Source organism: Nasonia vitripennis, chromosome 5 (genome assembly GCF_009193385.2).
Source record: "Nasonia vitripennis strain AsymCx chromosome 5, Nvit_psr_1.1, whole genome shotgun sequence".
NCBI classification, from domain to species: Eukaryota; Metazoa; Arthropoda; class Insecta; order Hymenoptera; family Pteromalidae; genus Nasonia; species Nasonia vitripennis.
The window spans coordinates 25,792,578-25,813,790 of record NC_045761.1 but is presented as its reverse complement, the minus strand read 5'-3'; the positions used below and the strand labels follow the sequence as shown (position 1 = coordinate 25,813,790).

Sequence of the window (21,213 nt, the reverse complement as noted above, 5' to 3'; positions counted from 1 at the left end):
AAATTCAGTAAAAACAGCTTTCATTCGTGTTATCTTATAAAGATCGGGATTTCGAAGCTCGTTTTGAATGCTCACGTGTTTCTCGTATTGATTCGAAATTTCCAAAACAAAGCCAAGACCCAACTGTCCCTTGAAAACTGCTGTACAATTATTAATTATACATACAACCTCGAACTCGTTTAACACCCAACACAGATCTTATCAAACGTGTAATCATAAATCCTAAACATGATATTAATCTTTACATTTGCTAGTACTACTGTATACGAATGCACTTAATCTTAAGCTGGACTTCGTATTAGTCTGACTGAAACAGTAATATTTTGAGTAAATAATTATTCGAACGAATAATTTGATAGTTATCAATACGATCCAAGTGTTCGATTCACATTAAAAAAAACCTTGCGTTGTCAAAGTTTTTCATTAATGAAGTTAGGAATAAATAAACAATGAAATTCGCTAGTTTAAATTTAATAGTTTGCACTTTTATAATACCATCGATGGCCTTCAAGCTTAATGTGTTCCACGAAATCGATCATTATTCTCAGTTCATATTGGATATTCAGAATTTTCATAAAACGAGTAGTGTGATCGTTATCCACAGCAGTATTGAAAAAGGTAAGAAATAATCAACGTTCAGGATGTTGCGGTTTTATTGACGTAAATATTTTTTTATTTGTAGACTTATTTTCAAATACGTCGATTTGGAGCTTACTACATCGCTTCTCTACACGCCGTATTTTCTCCCAAGCGATATCATTAGAGGACATGAACACAAAATACGATCCGACTTTCTCAACATATTCGTGACAATTATTCACCGTATTTATAAAATCAGAAGAAGATTTGAAATTATTCGAAAATTTCGCGAATGCAAACCCACTATCACCTCACGTGTGGCTCATAATCTTCGGTGGTTCACCGCAAACCTTGCGAAACTTCTGCGAAAATCCACAAAAAAACAGTTTTAATTTAGACGTCGATACCATGATGCTAATTCGATGCTACGACAGCCCAATGATTCGCGAGTGGTATTCTATCAAATCAAGGACAGAGGTCAAAAGTTTCGACTTGTTCGAATGGACTTTAAAACGTGGTTTGATATTAAAATCAGATCGACAGCTTTACCAGAGACGAAGTGATTTCGGAGGAGCAGAACTTAAATTAGCGGCTATTAAGGTAAACCCTAATAAGCTCATATGTTCTTGTATTTTAATAAAAAAATAATTCACCCAAAATCCCAGGAGGGCAAAAGTGGACCGACAATAAGCAACGGAAAGATCTCCAATATCGACGTCTTCCAGCACATGATGCTCGAGGTTCTCCAGCAAATGAACTTCACTTTCCAGCTCCTGCTGGCTGTCGACACTTTTGGCTCTTGGGACAAAACGGCGAACAGATGGACGGGGCTTCTCGACAAAATCGACTCGGGCGAAGTCGACGTGCCGTTCACCGAATTCACTATACTGAAGGACAGAGCTGAGTATTTCGATTATACCTGGGCTATTTCGATGCCGAGGAATTCGCTGTATATTAGGGAGCCTGAAATGAATAACTTCAAGTGGAAGGCTTATTTGAGGGTAGGCTATTATTGCGTTTTCGTTTACGAGAACGGCTTATAATTTGTAATAATGTATATTTGTTGGTGATATACAGGCATTTAGTTCCGACGTGTGGATTTCGTTAGGAGCGTTATTATTAGCTTCATCGATTATGCTATACTACATGAAAGTGAAAATCGAAAAGACAAATTTAATGGGAAATAGCTTCATGAAAAATGTGCTGCAAGTTTGGGGTATCTATTGCCAGCAAGGAATACCAAGTGGGTTTCTATACAGCATTTCAAATTATTTTGCAAAAATTATACGAATATTATTATTATTAAATAATTGCAGATTTTCCACGAGCATCGTCCCTTCGAACTGCCATCGTATTTTTATTCTTTTCCCAAATAATAATCATAGCTATTTACTCAGCGTTTATAATCAGTGATCTAACGACGCTGTCGACGACTTTGCCATTTGAAACATTATCTGAATTCGTAGAGGACGGATCTTATAAGCTGACGATTCTTCGCAACAGTGCTGAAGAAATCATGTTTTCCGTAAGTTTTATTATGATAAATCTGACTCTCGAAGTGCGATATGATAATAAATTTTATAGATTTTTTCCTTCGGCAGACTTCACAAGATCCTGTTTACTCTAAAATGAGCAAAATGTTGAAGCCCCATAACGAATTGCCGGTTAGTGGTATAGAAGCTTTCCGTCAGGTAACATATGAATCAGTTATAGCGTCAACTACTGAGTTTAGTCAATTTTGCTGGATTTTAGATACACTATCTTTTACAGCTTTGTAACGAAAAACTTGCCTTTTACGGGGAAGAAAACAAAGTGAAGAAAATCAGCACTAGCGAGTATCCATGTAAATTGACAATGGTATTCACGAATAAAAATCGTTTCATGGGCTTTCCATTAGCTAAAAATAATCCACTGAGGGATTTCATGAACTATTAGTAAGTTATATGACCGTTAATATTACATTGCAATAATTAATTTGTCAGATTACTATGACAGGAATCGAAATTTCTTACAGTATTCAGAGATTTAAAGAAAATGGAATTATGAACCGAATAAAAAATATGCATGCACAGACACATGACAACACAGTCAATGGATTCCACCCCGTTGAATTTTCCGATATCAGTGTCGCGTTGGCAATTTTATTTCTGGGCTTTGTCTTTAGTATTCTCTTGTTTTTATTAGAGCAAATGCAATACAGAATTCGCATTTGCAAAAATTCAGGATACACTGTCGTATAAGGATTGAAAATGAAATAAATAATTTTACCAGTATATAATCAGTTTTCCAAAATCTTCAAAAACAGCTTAAAACTATTATCGATCGCAAAAAAGCGTTCGGTTGAAATGTTTGATGGTACACTCATCAATCTTGCCGTGCACTCGGATATTAAGAACCGTGATATCACTTCATCGATGATGATGAATTTTTAACGTGTCACACATTAGTAAGGGAATCTCGTGAATCCACGTGAAAAATCGCAGTTCAATTTATAGAGTTTTGTTTTAACAGTAACATCGAATTCCTGGGTTATATTATTATGTCAGCTTTGCGAGTAATCGCAAAATGACAATGATATTAGCATTAATTATTTTGTGCTCCATGTTCGCGATTTCGGCAGCAATATTAACTAATAATAATAATAAGGGTGAGCTCGATACTCACGTTAATTTAATAGCGGATATTCAAAAGTTTTATACGGCTGGCAGCGTTTATATTGTTCTCGATGACCTGCAAAGAGGTAAGAATATAATAAGTCGTAAATACATCCATGACAATTTATAAACCAAAACTTTAACAACAGATTTTGCCGTCGATACGCTGTTGTTCAATTTGCTGAGAAAATTATCGCTTCGAAAGATTCTGTCCCAAGCGATGCGTCATTCCGAATTTTTTGCTAATTATAAGAGCTTATACACCGGCCACAAAAGGCAACTGATCGTTCTTCTTCTGACCGACGCTCAAACTCTAAACATCTTCGAACAGTTTACTAAGATACATAATTTATCGTTGCACGCATGGTTTGTTGTATTCTGGGCCAGACACGGAGCGACGTTACACGATTACTGTGAAAAACCAAAGGTGAACCGATTTCATCTGAACTTTGATGTTCGGATGCTGGTCAAATGTCTGGAAAATCCAGAGATTCGAGAATGGTACGCTTTGGATCCGAAAGCTGAGGTCAGAGTCAACGAGTTGATGGAATGGATGCCTGGAACAGGCTTGATCCAGAAGACAAAGCTGACCTTTTATCAGCGCAGGAGGGATTTTCATGGAAAGTTGTTGAAAGTGACAACTGTCAAGGTATTGACTATGTATGGAAGGATTTTTAATGTAAAAGTTTGAAAAGCTATATTCATTTATAATTATATGTCGCAACTCAGGAACTAGTCGATGCAACGGAAACACACAAAAAGTCGAATCAACAGCCTGAAATGGTGTTAAAATTGATGACAGAGATGATGCTCTACATGAACTTTAACATAAGTTTTATGCCCTCGATTTCTAATTACGGTTTGTACAACCAGACTGAGCATAAGTGGAGCGGGATGTTGGGAAATTTGTCGCGCGGCGAGATCGACATGTGTTTTACCGACATGACAGTCACGCAAGTAAGGCAACGTTACTTTGATTGGACCTGGCCACTATGGATGACGGGTAATGTTCTTACCATCAGGAAGTTCGAAAAAGCTGCTGTCAAATGGACGGCTTATTCAAAGGTAAATTCTCTGTGATGTAAGAAAATCAATAAAGCTCTAAGTTTAATTTTTGTATTCAGGCTTTTGTCTGGGACATTTGGATATCCATATTATTTTTAATGATAATCGCATCAGTAGTCATCACCATGATAAAGGCTAAAGTGAGAAATGGTAATTGGGACGATAATGACTTCCTTGAAAATCAATTGTACGTCTGGGGGATTTTTTGCAACCGAGCATTACCAAGTAGTTCTCTTTAATTGTATATATAATAATAGCTATTTAACTTTGCAATACATTTTTAATAAGATTTTTGAATCGCAGAATTTCCGGATTCTCTGTCTCTGAGAATTGCGTACGTATCCCTTTTCTTTTGTGCCATTGCGATCATCACTGCTTATTCTGGGTCTATCGTCAGTAACTTGACGAATTTAGAAACAGCCTTACCGTTCACGTCTATTGAAGAATTTATAAAACTAGGAACTTACAAACTTAGTATCAAAAGCAAGAGCTATGATCAAGAATATATAGCTGTGAGCCTATATTATAAATATTCGTCGTGAGTTTTGGACTATAATTTGTAACATATTTTTATTGTTTTCTATAGTATAGCAATGATCCGACTATAATCAAATTGAAAAATTTTATCGTGCGGAATGAAGATTTACCAGCTAATAATGTCCAAGGATTGAGCCAGGTAATAAATACTTATTTTATCTCACCAAAAACTGTACATCTTAGTTATGTAATTCATGAATGAATTTCGAAGATATGTCAGGAGAAAACAGCATTTTTCACAAGCGATGCGGCAAAACGCAAAGTGGCGAAGACCATACCGTGTCAAATAACTACTATCCCTATGGTTGGAAATCGTTACATGGCACTGGCGTTGACTAAGAAAAGCCCTTTAACGAGTTTTGTCAATTATCAGTAAGTATCTGTTAAAAAAAAATAAATAAGAACGAATATATTCGTAAAATGCAAATCAATTATTACAGCATTCGGCGATTCGAGGACTATGGTCTTATGAAGCGGACGAAAAACCTTTACCTAGAGAGGGATGGCAATTTGAGAAAAAGGGGTGGTTCCGTTGGAATCGACGAAATCGCACCGCTACTCGGAATATTGGCATTTGGAGTAATAATAAGCTTGTTCATATTGTCGTTAGAATACGTCTATTACTATTGTAAATCTGTGTTCAGACGTTGTTGAAAAAAAAAATTACAGTTGTCACTGATGTATGATTCAAAATCTGCATCGTTATCCAAATAAAAGTTACGATAGTTACAAAAGTTTATATTCAATATTTTAACCGAAATCTACCGTTCTAGTTCCACTTCAATGTCGCTAGATGGACTGAGCGTGCGATGCGGTCTTTAAAGAGAGCTTTGCATCAGTGATACGTTTTTTAAGCTATGTCCAGTTCGAGCTGAAGCTATTATATGGGTATCGACGATCGCGTGACAAAATAGGTTGAGATTTTTTCATGATATACCTTTCAATCTTAACGTGCACCCTCACTCATACATTTAGAGTCGACATATCACTTCATCGGCGATGATGAATTTTTCAATGTGTCCCAGGGTATAGAGGAATTCCCAAATATGAGTTACAAACCAAAACAATGTTTGTGCGTTAAAAATCTCAGTATGTACCTGCTGTGGTTATAATATGTCTGCTTTACGACTAATTGCGAAGAGGCGATGATATTAGCATGCAGAGTCTCGTGCGCTGTACTTGCGATATTAGCGACATTAGTTAATGGCACTAAAGAAAGTATGCTTGACACTCGTGTTGATTTGATAATCGATATCCAAAAATTCTACACGGCTGGCAGTGTTTATATTGTACTCGATGGCAAACATGGAGGTAGGAATACAAAAATTAGTTGTAATATTTTTTTAATATTTATTTAACAGGAATCGATAAAAACTTTTGCAACAGATTTCGCCGTTGACACGTTATCGTTCAAACTCTTAAGACGATTCTCTTCGCGGAAGATCCTGTCTCAAGCGATACATCATTCCGAATTTTTCGCTAATTATAAGAGCTTATACACTGGCAACAAAAGGCAACTGATCGTTCTTCTTCTTACGGACGATCAAACTCTTAAGATCTTCGAACAATTCACCAAGATACATAATTTATCGATGTACGCATGGTTTATTGTATTCTGGGCCAGACGTGGAACAGCTTTACATGATTACTGCGAAAAACCGAAGGTGAACCGTTTTCATCTAAACTTCGACGTTCGGATGCTGGTCAAATGTCTGGAAAATCCAGAGATTCGAGAATGGTACGCTTTGGATCCGAAAGCTGAAGTCAGAGTCAACGAGTTGATGGAATGGATGCCTGGAACAGGTTTAATCCGGAAGACAAAGCTGACCTTTTATCAGCGCAGGAGAGATTTTAATGGAAAATTGCTGAAAGTATCGACTGTCAAGGTACACTGCAAAGCAATATTTTCAAATGTTGCGATTTTTTTGAATACTTATTAAAATTCAATCTTCATCTCAGGAACTCGTCCGCACTGCGGGTAATTCTAATAAAATCGAGGATAGGCCGATTGAACTGATGATGACGGAGATGATGCGCTACATGAACTTTAACGTCAGCTTTCAGCAGCCAATACCAAACTACGGTCTGTTCAATCAGACGGAACAGGAATGGAACGGGATGCTAGGAAATTTGTCGCGTGGTGAGATCGACATGTGCTTCACTGACATAACCATGACCCGACAGAGGCATCGGTACTTCGACTACACTTGGCCGCTCTTCATGACGCCTAATGTTCTTTACATAAAAAAAGTTGGAAAATCTGCCGTTAAATGGAATGCTTATTCAAAAGTAAATATTTCTAGATTTTAGTTAATACTAAAGCTTTTTATTAAAATAACCTTGATTTTAGGCTTTTGACTACAAAATTTGGATATCCATAATGATATTAATGACAATTGCATCGATAGCCGTTACAATAATAAAGGCCAAAATCAAACAAACTTATGGCAACAAAAATAGCTTTTTAGAAAATCAGTTGTATGTCTGGGGAATTTTTTGCCAACAAGGATTACCAGGTGGGTACTTTTGTGGATCGTAAAATGTACCATGTGATCGATGTACATTCATCACATTATTTTTAAATTGCAGCATTTCCGGACTCTTCGCCTCTTAGAATCGCGTACGTTTCGATGTTCTTCTGTGCTATTGTAATCACGGCTGCTTTCTCTGGATCTATCATCAGTAATTTGACTAACTTGGCGATAGTCCTACCATTTACTTCCTTCAAAGAATTCGTCAGTCTTGGCACTTACAAACTCACCGTCATGAAGAATAGCTTCGATCATGAATATTTTACTGTAAGCTTGTAAATAAATTTTAAACATTCGTTTTGGACTTTGAGATTTTAATATATTTCTTAATTTACGAAGTACAATCAGGATCCGATCGTAGCAAAAATGAAACAGATGATGGTACGAGATAAAGATTTGCCTGCTAATAATGTGGAAGGATTACAGCAGGTAATAAAATAATTCATTTTTGCTTATTATTTTATAACAAAATGCTGTGTATTCAAGATCTGCCGTGAGAAAGCTGCGTTTTATACGAACGAAGCGATGAAAAATAAAGTCGCGAAGACGGTACCTTGTAAAATCACTGCCATCTTGACCGGAGGGAATCGATTCATGGCACTACCACTGTCCAAAAATAATCCTCTCACGGGTTTTTTAAATCATCAGTAAGCTTTTATCTACGATTGTCAATTGCTAAAGAAGTGTATTTTAGCACACAAATGTATCCAATTCTTCTTTCTCTACTTTAGTATACGTCGATACGACGACTACGGTCTTATGAAGCGAACAAAACGTTATTACATGGAGAAGAACGGTTATTCAAGAAAAACCTACGATTCCGTTGGCATCAGTGAGATTACGCCACTTCTTACGATTCTAGTATTTGGAGTACTTATAAGTATTTTTGTATTGTTGTTAGAATGCATAAGTAGCGCTCTTAAATATACGTTTAAAAATCATGTAAATAAAGAAATTACAACTTACTCAGGAATAAAATTGGAGTATTAAAAAGCAACAAAAAAAATCACAAAAGTTGTAATTTTAATGCAGCTATCGTATTTACGATCAGTTGAATATTCGAGCCCAATAATTTAGTTTTAATTACAGAAAGATCGAAAAGCACAATCATAAAATCGTCTATTACCGATCTTGTAAAGGAGATAAAATAATCACCCCAGCTATTAGTAGAAAATTGAAAAACCATCAGTACCGGGTAAACCGTGATTGCGATGGTGTTCCTCGAAACTCCCTTTGTTTACTTTTTAAGATACACAACTGAATAATATCTTCGCTATGTTATTTTATAAGAGTACAAATAGAAATATCTTACTTTTATTAATTTTTTCATTTTCGGCAGCATCGAGTACTCTGAGTGTTGACATCTCCGAAGTAATAAATGACTATATTTCCTTAATTTTGGATATTCAGAATTTTTATAATTTACACAGTACTTTTATTATTTACAAAAATGTTTTGGAAAGTGAGTATTATAACGATACTTATTATACGATTTTTTACATTAAGCGATTACACCCTTAATTTTGTTTACACTTATTAGATCATTTTGCGGGCACAGCTACGTTGCACGTTTTAAAACAATTTTCTGCGAGAAACTTATCGTTACAAGCCCTCGATATCAAAAAATTGAGTTTAATGTACAACCGAACTTTTTTAAATTATTCACGGCAAATTTTTGTGATGTTGATCGCTAGTGAAGAGGAACTTCAAAGCTTTGGAAATTTCACGAAAGACCATAACTTAGCTTTTCATAATTGGCTTGTCATTTTTTATGGAATGCCTACGAAAAGTATGCTTGACTTTTGTGAAAAACCTCCAGATAACCGGCTGAATTTGAATATCGATTATCACGTGCTTGTAAAATGTTATGATAGTGAAAAAATTCGTGAGTGGTACGCGTCAAAAGCAAGAGATACCGTAAAAACTTTAGATTTAATCGAATGGAAAGCCGAAAGTGGTTTGATTGTACGAAATAAGAAAAACGTATACGACAGGCGACGTGACTTCGGAGGAGCAGAATTAAAAATAGCAGCAATGATGGTTCATACATAAATAAACATGATCATATTTCTCAGGATTTTCAATCATACCTGAATAGTAAATTTTATTTTATAGGATCAAGAGCAGCTTCCGAGACTAACAGCTGATGGACAAATGCAACACATCGACGTCTATCAAAATATCATTTACGAGCTCATAAATGCGATGAACTTTAGTGTGACACTTTTGCCAGCAGTGAAGACCTACGGCAGGTTCGATGAATCGCAAAACAAGTGGATCGGCTTTATGGGTGAAATATTAGCTGGAAACATTGAAGTTCCATTTAGTGAATTTGGTATCGTCAGTGAGAGATTGGATTCTTTCGACTACACATGGCCGCTTACCTTAGCACACAGTATGCTTTACTACAAAGATCCGGAAATCTCCGATATCGAGTGGAATGCTTATATTAATGTAGTGTTTTTGTATCTTTAGCTATTTCTAAAAGTGTTGTTTTAAGCTTTGAATTGTATTATTCTTCGTTACAGGGATTTTCAGTCGACGTGTGGATAACGTTTGCGATTATTTTGACGATCTTACCAATAGTTTTAGCTTACATCAAAGCGAGAATCGAAGGCAAATACGATTTCATTGAAAACTATTTACATGTTTGGGGTATCTTCTGTCAACAAGGAATAGAAGACGATTCATATTCTTTGTCCTGGAAAATCACAATAATATTCTTCTATCTATCACAACTAGTACTTTTTGGAGTATACTCTGCGATTCTCGTCAGCTACTTGGCAACTCTGAAGACAAGGCTGCCGTTTACAACTGTGGAAGAATTTTTAAATGATGGTTCTTATAAATTAGTTACTATTCTCAACGGTAGCGATGAAACTTTTTTTCTGGTTAGTCTTATGCTATTATTTACCTGAAAATAAGCATCTATACATCTTACAAAAAATTTATGTGATTAGAATACTAAGGATCCAGTTTTGGTTAAAATGAGGAATACGCAAATGCTGCCCTGGAAAAGTTTGCCTTTGAACTTCACCGAGGGATTTAAAATGGTAATTTAACAATATATATATTTTTTTTAAGGGAAAGTAGGTCACATTTCTTCGATATTTCAGGCATGTGATGGTGGACGAAAAATCGCATTGTACTCTCACGATCAAAAGGTCAAAAAATACAAATCAGCTCGAGCTTGCAAATTAGCTCGAGTACCCGTGAATCGAAGACGTTACCAAGCTTTGCCTTTGGTTAAAGATAGTCCTCTCAGAAATTTTTTCAGCTACTAGTGAGTGAGCAACTGTTCTAACTATTTAATGTTTTTTCAACTTCGTTTGCTCAAATTGAATACTTAATTCCTTACAGTATCCTCAGGTTTCAAGAACACGGTATGAGTAATCGTTTATTCAACATGTACTACAATAGATACGACGATTTCTCGACGGAATTCAGCCCAGTCAACCTTCAAGAAATCGCGCCGGCACTCGCTATTCTGCTGTTCGGAATGATCCTGAGTTTTGTAATCATGCTGTTGGAACGGTTATATTTCAAAATCAAACATAGACATAGCAGTACAATTAACGGCATAAAAATGCCCCAAAAAGTTCTGGTAAAAATGCAGCAAAAAATTGTACGAAACCGAACTATGTTTTCATAATTAAAATATATTACAAATTATTTTGGAATACTACACTACTTGCAATGCCTATAAACAAATATTTTCACAAGAACATTAAAACGGGATCCTATACCCTATTTTACATTTATTCTCTTGACAGGACGATTAATTATTAAATTCCTGAATCACACTGATGCGATTCATATCAAATTCCACGATCTACCGCTTAAGATTATCCCCGATAACGGCACTTAATGTACACCTTGATGGTAAGCGTCAAACGTCAAGCGGCGGAAGCACGACCGACAGTGTTTTCCCCTCTTCAACGGTACACTTATACGCTGCATACGCACTTGATTGTGTATAATAAAATTTTAAATTAATTAACGATGGTTCTGGTAAATTTTTTAATAACGAGCCTTGTATGCATACAATCCTGTATACAGGCCATGCGCGGAAACGTTTTGCAGTCGACAGATCCGTACATTACTTTGTTAGCAGACCTCAAGCAGTATTATAACGCGACTAGTGTTTACATTGTGTATGAAAATTTTCAAGAAAGTAAGCTCATCTGTACAAAAACTTTACAATTTTTTTTCCACTTTTAATATGATAATTCGTTTAACAGACATGTTCATCACGACAATGCTACTCAACAATCTAAAAAGCCTCTCGGACAAGCGGACCTTATCTCAAGTTCTGCAGTACCGCGACTTGATTAAAAAGTACAACGACACTTTTTCCAAGTACCCATGACAGCTGTTCGTCCTACCACTGGAGTCCGAGAGCAATCTTGCTCGATTCTCCGAGTTTACGAGGTACCACGTGTTGTCGTTTCACGTATGGTTCGTCATATTTTGGAAATCGACAGACAAAAAGCTACAAGACTTCTGCCAAAAACCAGACAAGAATAAGTTCCATTTGAAATTTGACACGAGGATGCTGGTCAAGTGCTACGACGATGCTGAGCTTCGCGAGTGGTATTCGGTGAACAGTAGTAACAAGGTGATCACGACCGATTTGATGGAGTGGAGGAGGGAGACAGGACTCGTGCTGAAGACCAGACAGAATCTCTATCAGAGGAGGTACAACGTCGGAGGGACTGTCTTGAGGATGTCATCCGTGAAGGTAGAGTTTTTCAGTTTATTCATAAATCGATTCTGTGCTTATTCAATAAACAAATTACCTCCACAAAGGAGCACCAAAGCCTATTGAAAAATCAAGCAAACGGCGAAGGCGTCGCAATGTTCGCCAAGATAATGATCGAACTTGCGACGCAAATGAACTTCCGTTTGCGCTTCGTCTCGTCCGAAGACGCTTACGGTGTGTTAAACAGCAGCAATAACAAGTGGACCGGAATATTAGGCAGACTGCAATCAGGAGAGGTTGACATTGCGACTTCCGAGATAACCATGACGAAAGAGAGAATGGATGCGTTCGATTTTGCTTGTCCGTTGATTATTACAAGGGCCAAATTGTTTATCAGAGAACCTGGAGGGGCTGATGTGCAGTGGAATTCTTATTTAAAGGTTCGGTATGGAGTCGACTGTTGGATTATTTACGCATTCGCATTTTATAATTTTACTGGCGATATTACAGGCTTTCAGTACAAGCATCTGGGTGTCGCTGATAATCCTAATAATACTGTCTGCGATTCTACTGACCTACATGAAAACGAAAATAGCTAAAATAAGGTGTCTGAAGAATTACCTCGTGGAAAATCATTTGTACGTCTGGGGTATTTATTGTCAACAAGGATTATCAGGTGAGTTGAAAATAATCGTATTCTCTAGTTTTTCTATGGTCATCTCTTGACTCGTTAAATTTTCAGAATTTCCAGATTCATCGTCTTTGAGGATAGCTTACGTCTCGATATTTTTCTCCGCCGTAGTTTTATCGGCTATTTATTCCGCCTCAATAATAAGTTACTTGACGATTTTCACCCCCTCCTTACCGTTTGACACCTTAGCGTCTTACGTGGGTGATGGCACTTACAAACTCATCGTTGTCCGGCACAGCGCCGAACACGAAATGTTCGCTGTATGTATTACGATCGATACTTGCACTTCATGTGCGAAAATTTAATTGGAATTATGTACGCATTGTTTTTTAGACTTCGCATAATCACGAGTTGAAAAGAATGAGCAAACTTATGAAGAGGGACAAGGATTTGCCGGTGACCGATATCCAAGCACTTGAACAGGTGAATGTTATTGGCAATTAGAGAAGTGACATGATCGTGAAAATGATATGCTCTGTATTGCAGGTTTGTCACGAAAGAGTAGCATATTATTCGACCGATGCGATGAGAGATAAAATGGGCGACATGATTCCGTGCAATTTAAAAGGCATCTCAACAGGCAGGATAGAAAATTTAGCATTCACGTTAACGAAGAACAATCCTTTTACAGAATTTATAAACTACCAGTAAGAATATTATTTTGAGAAAATTTTTCATTAAAAGTACCCATAAAAATATAACACACATATGTCTAGCATTCTAAGATTTCAAGACAACGGAATCATGCAGCGAATGAGGAGAATGTACTACAAAAAGCTGAACAAGCCCACGAAGGACTACGACGCTGTTGGGCTTTGGGGAATAGCTCCTCTGATAACCATCTTGATCTTGGGTACAATATTGAGCGTTTTGATGTTGTTCATCGAAAAGCTGTATCACAACATGTCGTCGCAGCTCGATGATGATGGTGACAATGATTCGAGCAGCACAGCGAAATCACAGAATCTACGAGATAGTTTAACCTGGAGGCGAAGACGAAAAAGTACAAGAAGTGTGCACAGCTGTTGTCATTGTTGACTCAGCTTTGTTATAGTTGGCGTTTAATAAAAATTGTCTAACTCGGCCAATATCCAATGTTTCAATACAATTCGCTTGAAAAAGAATTTGTAAAAAATAAAAATTTTTTTCAATGCCACTATTCTATTCTCAGATCAGTGAACAGTACCTTATTTGCTTACTTTATCAGAAGATCATTGATCGTTCAATACTTGTGAGATACAATATTACAATCGAGTTACACATACTATTTACCTGTAAACACGTCACCCTTGCATATTATATAAGTACCGCTTGGGCATTTTTTCCTTTCACCCCTGGTATAAGCACCGAATGACGCTACAACGTGTCAACAGCCACGTAATGTAGCATGCGTGTACATCGATCCTAAATCTAGGACAGTTCGGGCTCAATGTCTTGAAAGCTTTTTTACGAGGACTAACGCAGAGCCATAGTATCAATTCGTAAAACAATAAGAGCTTGTTGAACTAGGCCCGCTGATCTTGTGATCACATGTTTAGATAAAATGATACATCATATTATTATTAATATTCTGATCTGGCAGTATTTTGAGCGATGAGGTAGAATCGAATTCGTGGTAGAAAAAAGAAGCATTTTTAGCTCTGTGGGTTCTCGATTTGGATGTTCGAATTTACGAAATGAAGCTCACAACAGTCGTATTATTAGTGATAATTTCGCTTGTATCTGCTAACTCGGGTGTGGAGAAAACTTACACGAATTTGGTAAAAATTGTGGGTGATTTTAGAAATGCGTTTCGAGCCTTCAACATTTTTATCGCTAGAAGTGAACCATCTGGAGGTAAATTTTTTTTTTAATCCAAGATATTTCCAAGAAAGTATTTTGATTCCCTAATTAAAGTTAATGCTGTTTCTTTGCAGAACTTCCCGTGTCCACAGCATTTGTGACAATGCTCAAACTCTTTTCGAAGCAAAACGTTTTCTCGATGATAACTACAATCAGGGACATCTCTAAAAATCTTGCCTACTACGATAAGCGAATGACTACGCCTTATTTCGTGATCATCATCAGATCAGTGTCAGATTTCAACGATTTCGCGAAGGTTACCAGACAGAGCAACATGAACCTTTATCAAATGTTGATGATTTTCTCGGAGAACATGAAAGCACTATGTCTTAGACCCGAAGGCAATCCTTTCAATCTGGTTTTGGACTCCAGGTTTCTCATCAAATGCCTAGGACACCCTCTTATCAGAGAATGGTACTCTATGTATCCAAACCAAACGATAATAAACGAACTTCTCGAATGGAACAGCATAGATCCTGGATTCAAGTGGCTAACCAACTTGACCTTCTACGAAAGACGAAATTCACTCAACAACATGAGCTTACGGGTCACGATGACGGAGGTAAACACACGTAAACTATTTTAAAGTAAAATGTTATGTAACGTCGTCATTAACAAAAGATAATTTTTTTATAAGTATCATAAATTACAGAATGAAAAGTTGACGGGCTTCTTCGGCCAAATTCTGGATGAGATTTCGAAGCTTGCAAATTTCCACATTGATATACAGCCTTACGAAATTTCTCCAGGCTCTTATGATCCAGTAACGAAAAAGTGGTCTGGAGTAATGGGAAAGCTCGATGAAAAAAAAACCGACGTAGGAGTCGGCCAGTTTACCGTTACTCAGGAGAGACTCGATATCGTCCATTTTTCAGTTCCAATCATTGCCTCGAAGTCTACTTTTTATCTTAAGAAATCACACACATCTCATGTGCTCTGGTCCATGTATTATAAGGTGGTGATTTGATTTCATAAATATGTATACATAAATTTAAATAAGCTATTTCAAAATGTAATTACTGCTTTTATTACAGGCATTTGGAGTGAAAGCTTCATATTATTTATTTATCATCTTTATCATATCGCCGATTCTACTGAGCTTCTCAACGACGAAAAGAAGTAAAAGAAGCTTTGGAGCCAACGCATACGAAAACTATTTCAACGTATGGGGTATTTTTTGTGCCAAATCGACAGGTACGTCAATAAACGAGTTCTTAATGAAATTTCAATCAATTGCGTGTGAACTTTGTTTGTAGCATTTCCCTCTCACGAATCGGCAAGAATCTTATATTATTCACTGTGTCTCCTATCGTTCATGTTATATGCGATATACTCTGCACTACTAGTCAGTTACTTAACGATATTCAAACAAGATATGCCATTCAACTCAATGGAAGAATTTACTGATGCGAAGACACACAAAATCATAACGATAAAAAATACAAGCTTTATGGATTTATTCAAGGTTTATAAGAGACATATCATGCAAAAAATAATTTTTGTTCAAATTGTATTAATTATGACTTCTTGTTTAAAGATATCTCATGACACTTCGATGAGAGAATTGAACAGTTTCTTGATGGAGGACAAGGATCTGCCAACAACATTACCGGCTGCTTTAAATCAAGTTAAAACCGTTTTAAATAATGAACATGCTTATTTTATTCCATAGATTTAATTTAATCAAAGCATATTATATGTTCAAGATATGCGAAGCGAATAATCTCGTCCTTTACATCGATGAAATAGTTTTGCGAAGCAACAAGATCAACATGGCATGTGAGTTGATTGCTTTGACTAGAGGAAAATTAAGCAGCATGGCATTAGGTCTTCCAAAAAACAGTCCGTACGTTGGGCTAATCAATTATCAGTAAGCATCCAAATGGATACATTTTTTATTGCGATTTTATCTATTATATTGTACGATGCTATTTTTTTATAGCTTGCAAAGAATGCGTAATGTTGGTTTGTTGGACGCTATAAAATATCAAAACATGAAGCAATCCGAACCTAGTCAGATGACCTACAAACCTGTCGATCTGTGGAGCACAATACCCCTATTTGGAATTCTTTACTTTGGAATTTTGTTGAGCGTGGTAATATTAATTTTTGAGACGATCGTATTTTACATGAGCCATCGGCCCTCTAAATTAGCTAAATCTCCAACTGTTTACTAATTCGTTCTAAATAGATGAATTTTAAATAAAACTAGCAAAAATATTCAAAACGCAATTTATTGAAAATTTCGCTCAAAAAGTCATGCGTACAAAAATAAAGGAAGTAAATCCAGCTACAATTATTTAAACAACTAAAGCTTAGTGCTCCTTGGTGTGCTCAAGGGCTTCCTTGACCTGCTTCTTCCACTCCTCGTATTTTGCCTGCCACTTCTCCTTCTGTTCCTGGATGGCCTTCTCAGCCTTCTCCTTCAGCTCCTCGAGCTTTTCCTTGGCAGCGTCGACGGACTCGGCACCCTGGTGCTTGAGCTCCTCGATACGGGCCTTCCAGATCTTCTTCTCCTGCTCGATGGCGACCTTAGCCTTCTCTTGGAGATCTTCGTACTTCTCCTTCAGTTCCTGGTACTCTTCCTTGCCGAGCTCGACGGCGTTGCCGACCTGCTTCTTGATCTCCTCAAGGGCCTGGTCGTAGGTCTTCTTCAGCTTGTCGTAGATATTCTTGACGGTCTCCTGGACTTTGTTCCAGATCTGGTTGATCTTTTCCTTCCAACTGGACCTCAGTTCGATCTGGTCGTCAAGAGTGTGGGCGGGGCTGGACTGTAAATATTAAAAAAGAAAACATTGTAGAGTCGCTGACTTCTTTTTTTGGATAAATGTATAAACGTATAAAAATGTATAAAATAATGCTACTTACCAAAACCAGAGTAGCGCCCAAAAGGACAAGGATGAGTGCCTTGGAGAACATGTTTGAAGCTTGAGTCGATTAAATCAAACTGTGACATTCGAAACTACTTTTCCAGTATTTATACCAAAAAATCAGGATAAATTAGGCGGAATAACACATGTGTTATCAGCAATAAACGATTATCCCACATATTTTAAGTACACAAATTAATAGCCCCAATAACATCGATCTATACATTTTCCACTATTAGCACACTTTTGATTCTCAGAATTGAATAATTATACACGATTGTAGACTTGTTTCAAATGGATTTTTGCCGCTTTAGCGCAAGTGGTCACGTTAGCGAATCATATTATCACGCGCATCGTTATCAACATCATTATAGATTCACTAATATCGGGCTGATTCGCAAATTTCCTCGTTCTCTATACACCGATGATATAATTTTAGAATAATGCTTTATATATAGTTACAAATTTCTATTTTTATAAATATTTTATAACGATAAGCTTTTAGTTCAAAAGAAGTAAGACTAAAAAGCTTCATAATGATAATGTAAGAGTAATGCTATGATTTCTTCTCAGAAAAGCATCAGTACTCTGTAATCACACACATGGTAAGGTATTGATTGCTTAACGCAAAACTAAAATAGCCAATGCTTTTACAGTATAATACTATCTTCATACAGAATGACATCAATTTTAGCTGACAAAAATACTATATATTGATTTTCTTATTTTTGTAATGTTGACTTCTTTGCAGTAGTTAAAAACGACAACGGAAAGACACCGCTCTTCCGGCTTGACTGTTCATTAAAATGCGAATGGACCTATATTTTTTTATGATGATTTCATATTTAACATTTATTTATGCATTTAATGTGTTTATTAAGTGAGAGTAGATCAGATTTTGTAAAATTCATACTTGCTATCAAATCTCAGTATCAGACGTATTCGATTGTTATTGCTTTGAGTAACTCATGCAGTAGTGAGTATATAAAGTAATGCTTTTTTTAAATTTATAAATATTTCACTAAAAACTTTCTTTTATTCTTACTTTTTATCTTCACAGTAAATAAAAATTCAACTCAGGCATTAGAAATATCGAGACAGTTATCTGATAAAAAAGTATTTTCAATGATCATCACCGTCAACGAATTTGAGCAGTCATTTGCGTATCTAGAACACAAAGTCGTCAAACCTTTGAATATCATATTTCTTTGAATTTTGCCATAATTCAGACTATTGAACCTTCGAATAACTCCATCGTTTTTTATTTTGCAGAATGAAACTTTAGAAAGACACAAGAAATTGAATGGCTATTTCGGTGATTTGCTGAGAACTATTGCCGATGAAGCTAATTTTTCAATAGATCGTCAAGAATTGGAAGATTCTTATGGAGTTTACAATGAGCTGTCAAAAAAGTGGAATGGAATAATAGGAAGATTGGTGAACCGCGAAACTGATATTGGCTTAGGTTAATTTAATATAACAGAGCAACGACAAAGAGTTGTGGATTTTTCAGAGCCAGTCATCATCTCGCATGCCATCTATTACGTACGGAAACCGGCTGAGAATGTTTTCCATTGGACAATATACTACAAAGTAATTTTACCACCAATGAGTATTATTTATAGCTGCATTAAAATAATGTGCCTGCAATGATTTTTTCAAATAACTTTTAGGCATTTGGTAGAAGATCTTCGTATATTTTAATAGGAATTGTATTAGGCATACCTCCGCTGATTGGTTGTATCACATTGCATAAGAGACGGATGCAAAATACAAGTAAAATATATAATAACTATCTTAAGTAATTTTTCAAAAAGTCACTATGAATACGTTTTAAAAAATTCATTGCGCCATTATCTAATTTGAAAATTAATATTACCGGCTGTCCAGAAAATTCATCATTGAGAATTATATACATATCATTATTTTTTTTATCATTGATGATTTCTTCATTGTACTCTGCAATTCTAACTAGCTATTTGACTGTTTTCAAACCACATTTACCATTTACTTCAGTAAATGAATTCATAAAAGATGGAACATACAGAATTGCAGTAATGAAAGATACGAGTTTTGTGGACATTTTCAAGGTGCGTGGAGGATTTTTTTATTTCAACAGCATTTTGTAACAAAATTAAAAAAAAATAATATTATTCACTGAATATAGCATGGAAATAGCTCATTGATGAAAAAACTTCAATCATTCATGCTAACCAATGAAGAATTACCTCAGTATGTCGCAACCACGGTTGAAATGGTAATTTTAAAATAGATTGCGCATCTTAAAATTCTAAGATTTGTTTCTAATGTAAAAATGGTTGTTTGGTTTTACTACAAGGTTTGCTCCGGTGGAAAGATTGTTTTATTTATGGACGAGTACAGTGTTCGTAGCAATATATCCAACCCTAGCTGCGAATTAGAGGCATTCGATCGAGGTCAACTGATAAACATGGGTTTTACTTTTGTAAAACATAGCCCTTACGTGGGCTTCTTTAACTATTAGTAAGTGCATTTTATGTTGATGGATCATTGATTTTTTCTCACTTCAAAAATATAAAAAATATCTCCTTCAGTTTTCAGAGACTGCGTTCATACGGAGTACTGCAAGTTCTTAGAAAACGCTATGAACGTGGAATCAATGATTTTGAGACAAGTTATGAAATCATGCCATTAGTTGGAACTTTAGCGATATTTTTCATACTGATCGTTGGAATACTCTTATCTATTTTAATTATGGCGTTTGAAAACATTTATTTCTACGTAAATTTGCGAAGACACGAATTTGCAAAGTCAAGAACGAATTATTGGAAGTCTCTTATACGACCTGAATTTTAAGTTTCTAATGAAATATGATACATATATACTTAAAAATGTATGTATTTGACATTTGTTTGTTATAAATTTGTACTGATAACTAATTTTAAGACTTATAATAACTTCCCTTCAGAGATTTACAATATAATAGTGTTATGCTGCACCGAGATAATTGATTTATTCAACATTTATACGCTTTGTGATATTTCACTCATTCAACTATTAGCTGACTTATAAATTTACTAATAAATCGAGAAACTGTTCTAAGATATCAATTATGCATTCGTTTGTTGTTGAAATGGTTAATAAACCAGTACAATCATAAAAATTATAGTGTGGACGAATAGCTTTGAAGGAACGCACATTTGAACCATTACGTCCCGATAACAAATAATTGTGTTATTATTCTGCATTAGACAAATTGATACTTGTCTGCCTTCTTCATACCCATAGTTTTCTTTTATCCACAGTTGGTTGTGAATACTTGCTGAGAGAAACAGCCGAAAATAAAAATGAAAATTCACTTGCATGTTTTGATAGTAATTTCATATGCGATCTTGATCAGAGAAACATCGACATGTTGTGAACAATTTGATGAAGTAGATTTTATTCGATTCATGCAATCAATCTTTCACGAATATGGCGTATCCTCTGCAATTGTCGCTTTTAGTAAAACAAATGATTGTAAGTAGAGAGTATTTATTGTTTTTAAAATAAGTTATTAAATTAACAAACACTTGTTGAATTAGCTATTTTTCAGTACACTGAACAACGAAAATTGATACAAAAATTTTATGAAAGAAATATATACTCGATGATAATCAATATAACCGATCTACTGAAAGCCGTACAGTTTTATGAAGACGACACTGCTAAACCTATTAACGTAGTATATCTTCAATCGTCCGAAGATTATGAATTATATAAA

At 35.8% G+C, this 21,213-nt stretch overlaps 7 protein-coding genes across 7 annotated transcripts; 6 read left to right on the top strand and 1 right to left on the bottom strand.

The window, feature by feature from the left end:
- Positions 1 to 113: 113 nt before the first annotated feature.
- On the top strand, positions 114 to 2,852 carry LOC103316272 (glutamate receptor ionotropic, NMDA 1-like). Its single transcript, XM_016985531.2, has 8 exons — positions 114 to 618; positions 683 to 1,179; positions 1,245 to 1,580; positions 1,657 to 1,822; positions 1,896 to 2,104; positions 2,181 to 2,270; positions 2,350 to 2,513; positions 2,594 to 2,852. The coding sequence occupies exons 2-8, from the start codon at positions 988 to 990 to the stop codon at positions 2,817 to 2,819; spliced, it is 1,383 nt and encodes a 460-aa protein (XP_016841020.1). The 5' UTR covers positions 114 to 618; positions 683 to 987; the 3' UTR covers positions 2,820 to 2,852.
- A 534-nt stretch (positions 2,853 to 3,386) lies between these two features.
- LOC116417557 lies at positions 3,387 to 5,574 on the top strand. Its single transcript, XM_031931026.1, has 7 exons — positions 3,387 to 3,882; positions 3,963 to 4,298; positions 4,358 to 4,523; positions 4,602 to 4,810; positions 4,885 to 4,974; positions 5,047 to 5,207; positions 5,276 to 5,574. The coding sequence occupies exons 1-7, from the start codon at positions 3,454 to 3,456 to the stop codon at positions 5,487 to 5,489; spliced, it is 1,605 nt and encodes a 534-aa protein (XP_031786886.1). The 5' UTR covers positions 3,387 to 3,453; the 3' UTR covers positions 5,490 to 5,574.
- Positions 5,575 to 6,140: 566 nt separating this feature from the next.
- Positions 6,141 to 11,048, top strand: LOC116417596. The gene is made up of 13 exons (XM_031931394.1): positions 6,141 to 6,146; positions 6,197 to 6,721; positions 6,795 to 7,124; positions 7,186 to 7,351; positions 7,425 to 7,633; positions 7,706 to 7,795; positions 7,853 to 8,013; positions 9,061 to 9,406; positions 9,482 to 9,820; positions 9,895 to 10,257; positions 10,327 to 10,419; positions 10,483 to 10,649; positions 10,727 to 11,048. The coding sequence occupies exons 1-13, from the start codon at positions 6,141 to 6,143 to the stop codon at positions 11,016 to 11,018; spliced, it is 3,087 nt and encodes a 1,028-aa protein (XP_031787254.1). The 3' UTR covers positions 11,019 to 11,048.
- Positions 11,049 to 11,388: 340 nt separating this feature from the next.
- Positions 11,389 to 13,903, top strand: LOC107981089 (glutamate receptor ionotropic, NMDA 1-like). The gene is made up of 8 exons (XM_016985532.2): positions 11,389 to 11,540; positions 11,608 to 12,107; positions 12,176 to 12,508; positions 12,579 to 12,744; positions 12,811 to 13,019; positions 13,093 to 13,182; positions 13,246 to 13,406; positions 13,476 to 13,903. Exons 2-8 carry the CDS (start codon positions 11,919 to 11,921, stop codon positions 13,795 to 13,797), a joined length of 1,470 nt encoding a protein of 489 aa, XP_016841021.1. The 5' UTR covers positions 11,389 to 11,540; positions 11,608 to 11,918; the 3' UTR covers positions 13,798 to 13,903.
- A 532-nt stretch (positions 13,904 to 14,435) lies between these two features.
- On the top strand, positions 14,436 to 16,475 carry LOC116417597. The gene is made up of 7 exons (XM_031931395.1): positions 14,436 to 14,595; positions 14,676 to 15,163; positions 15,254 to 15,559; positions 15,636 to 15,795; positions 15,858 to 16,066; positions 16,139 to 16,228; positions 16,308 to 16,475. The coding sequence occupies exons 1-7, from the start codon at positions 14,436 to 14,438 to the stop codon at positions 16,473 to 16,475; spliced, it is 1,581 nt and encodes a 526-aa protein (XP_031787255.1).
- Positions 16,476 to 16,865: 390 nt separating this feature from the next.
- Positions 16,866 to 17,561, bottom strand: LOC116417576 (coiled-coil domain-containing protein 34-like). The gene is made up of 2 exons (XM_031931220.1): positions 17,470 to 17,561; positions 16,866 to 17,372 (listed from the first exon to the last, which is right to left on the bottom strand). The coding sequence occupies exons 1-2, from the start codon at positions 17,518 to 17,520 to the stop codon at positions 16,917 to 16,919; spliced, it is 507 nt and encodes a 168-aa protein (XP_031787080.1). The 5' UTR covers positions 17,521 to 17,561; the 3' UTR covers positions 16,866 to 16,916.
- Positions 17,562 to 18,651: 1,090 nt separating this feature from the next.
- Positions 18,652 to 20,496, top strand: LOC103316206. The gene is made up of 7 exons (XM_008208836.3): positions 18,652 to 18,908; positions 18,985 to 19,064; positions 19,145 to 19,247; positions 19,488 to 19,561; positions 19,639 to 19,728; positions 19,810 to 19,973; positions 20,045 to 20,496. Exons 3-7 carry the CDS (start codon positions 19,235 to 19,237, stop codon positions 20,304 to 20,306), a joined length of 603 nt encoding a protein of 200 aa, XP_008207058.1. The 5' UTR covers positions 18,652 to 18,908; positions 18,985 to 19,064; positions 19,145 to 19,234; the 3' UTR covers positions 20,307 to 20,496.
- Positions 20,497 to 21,213: the final 717 nt, after the last annotated feature.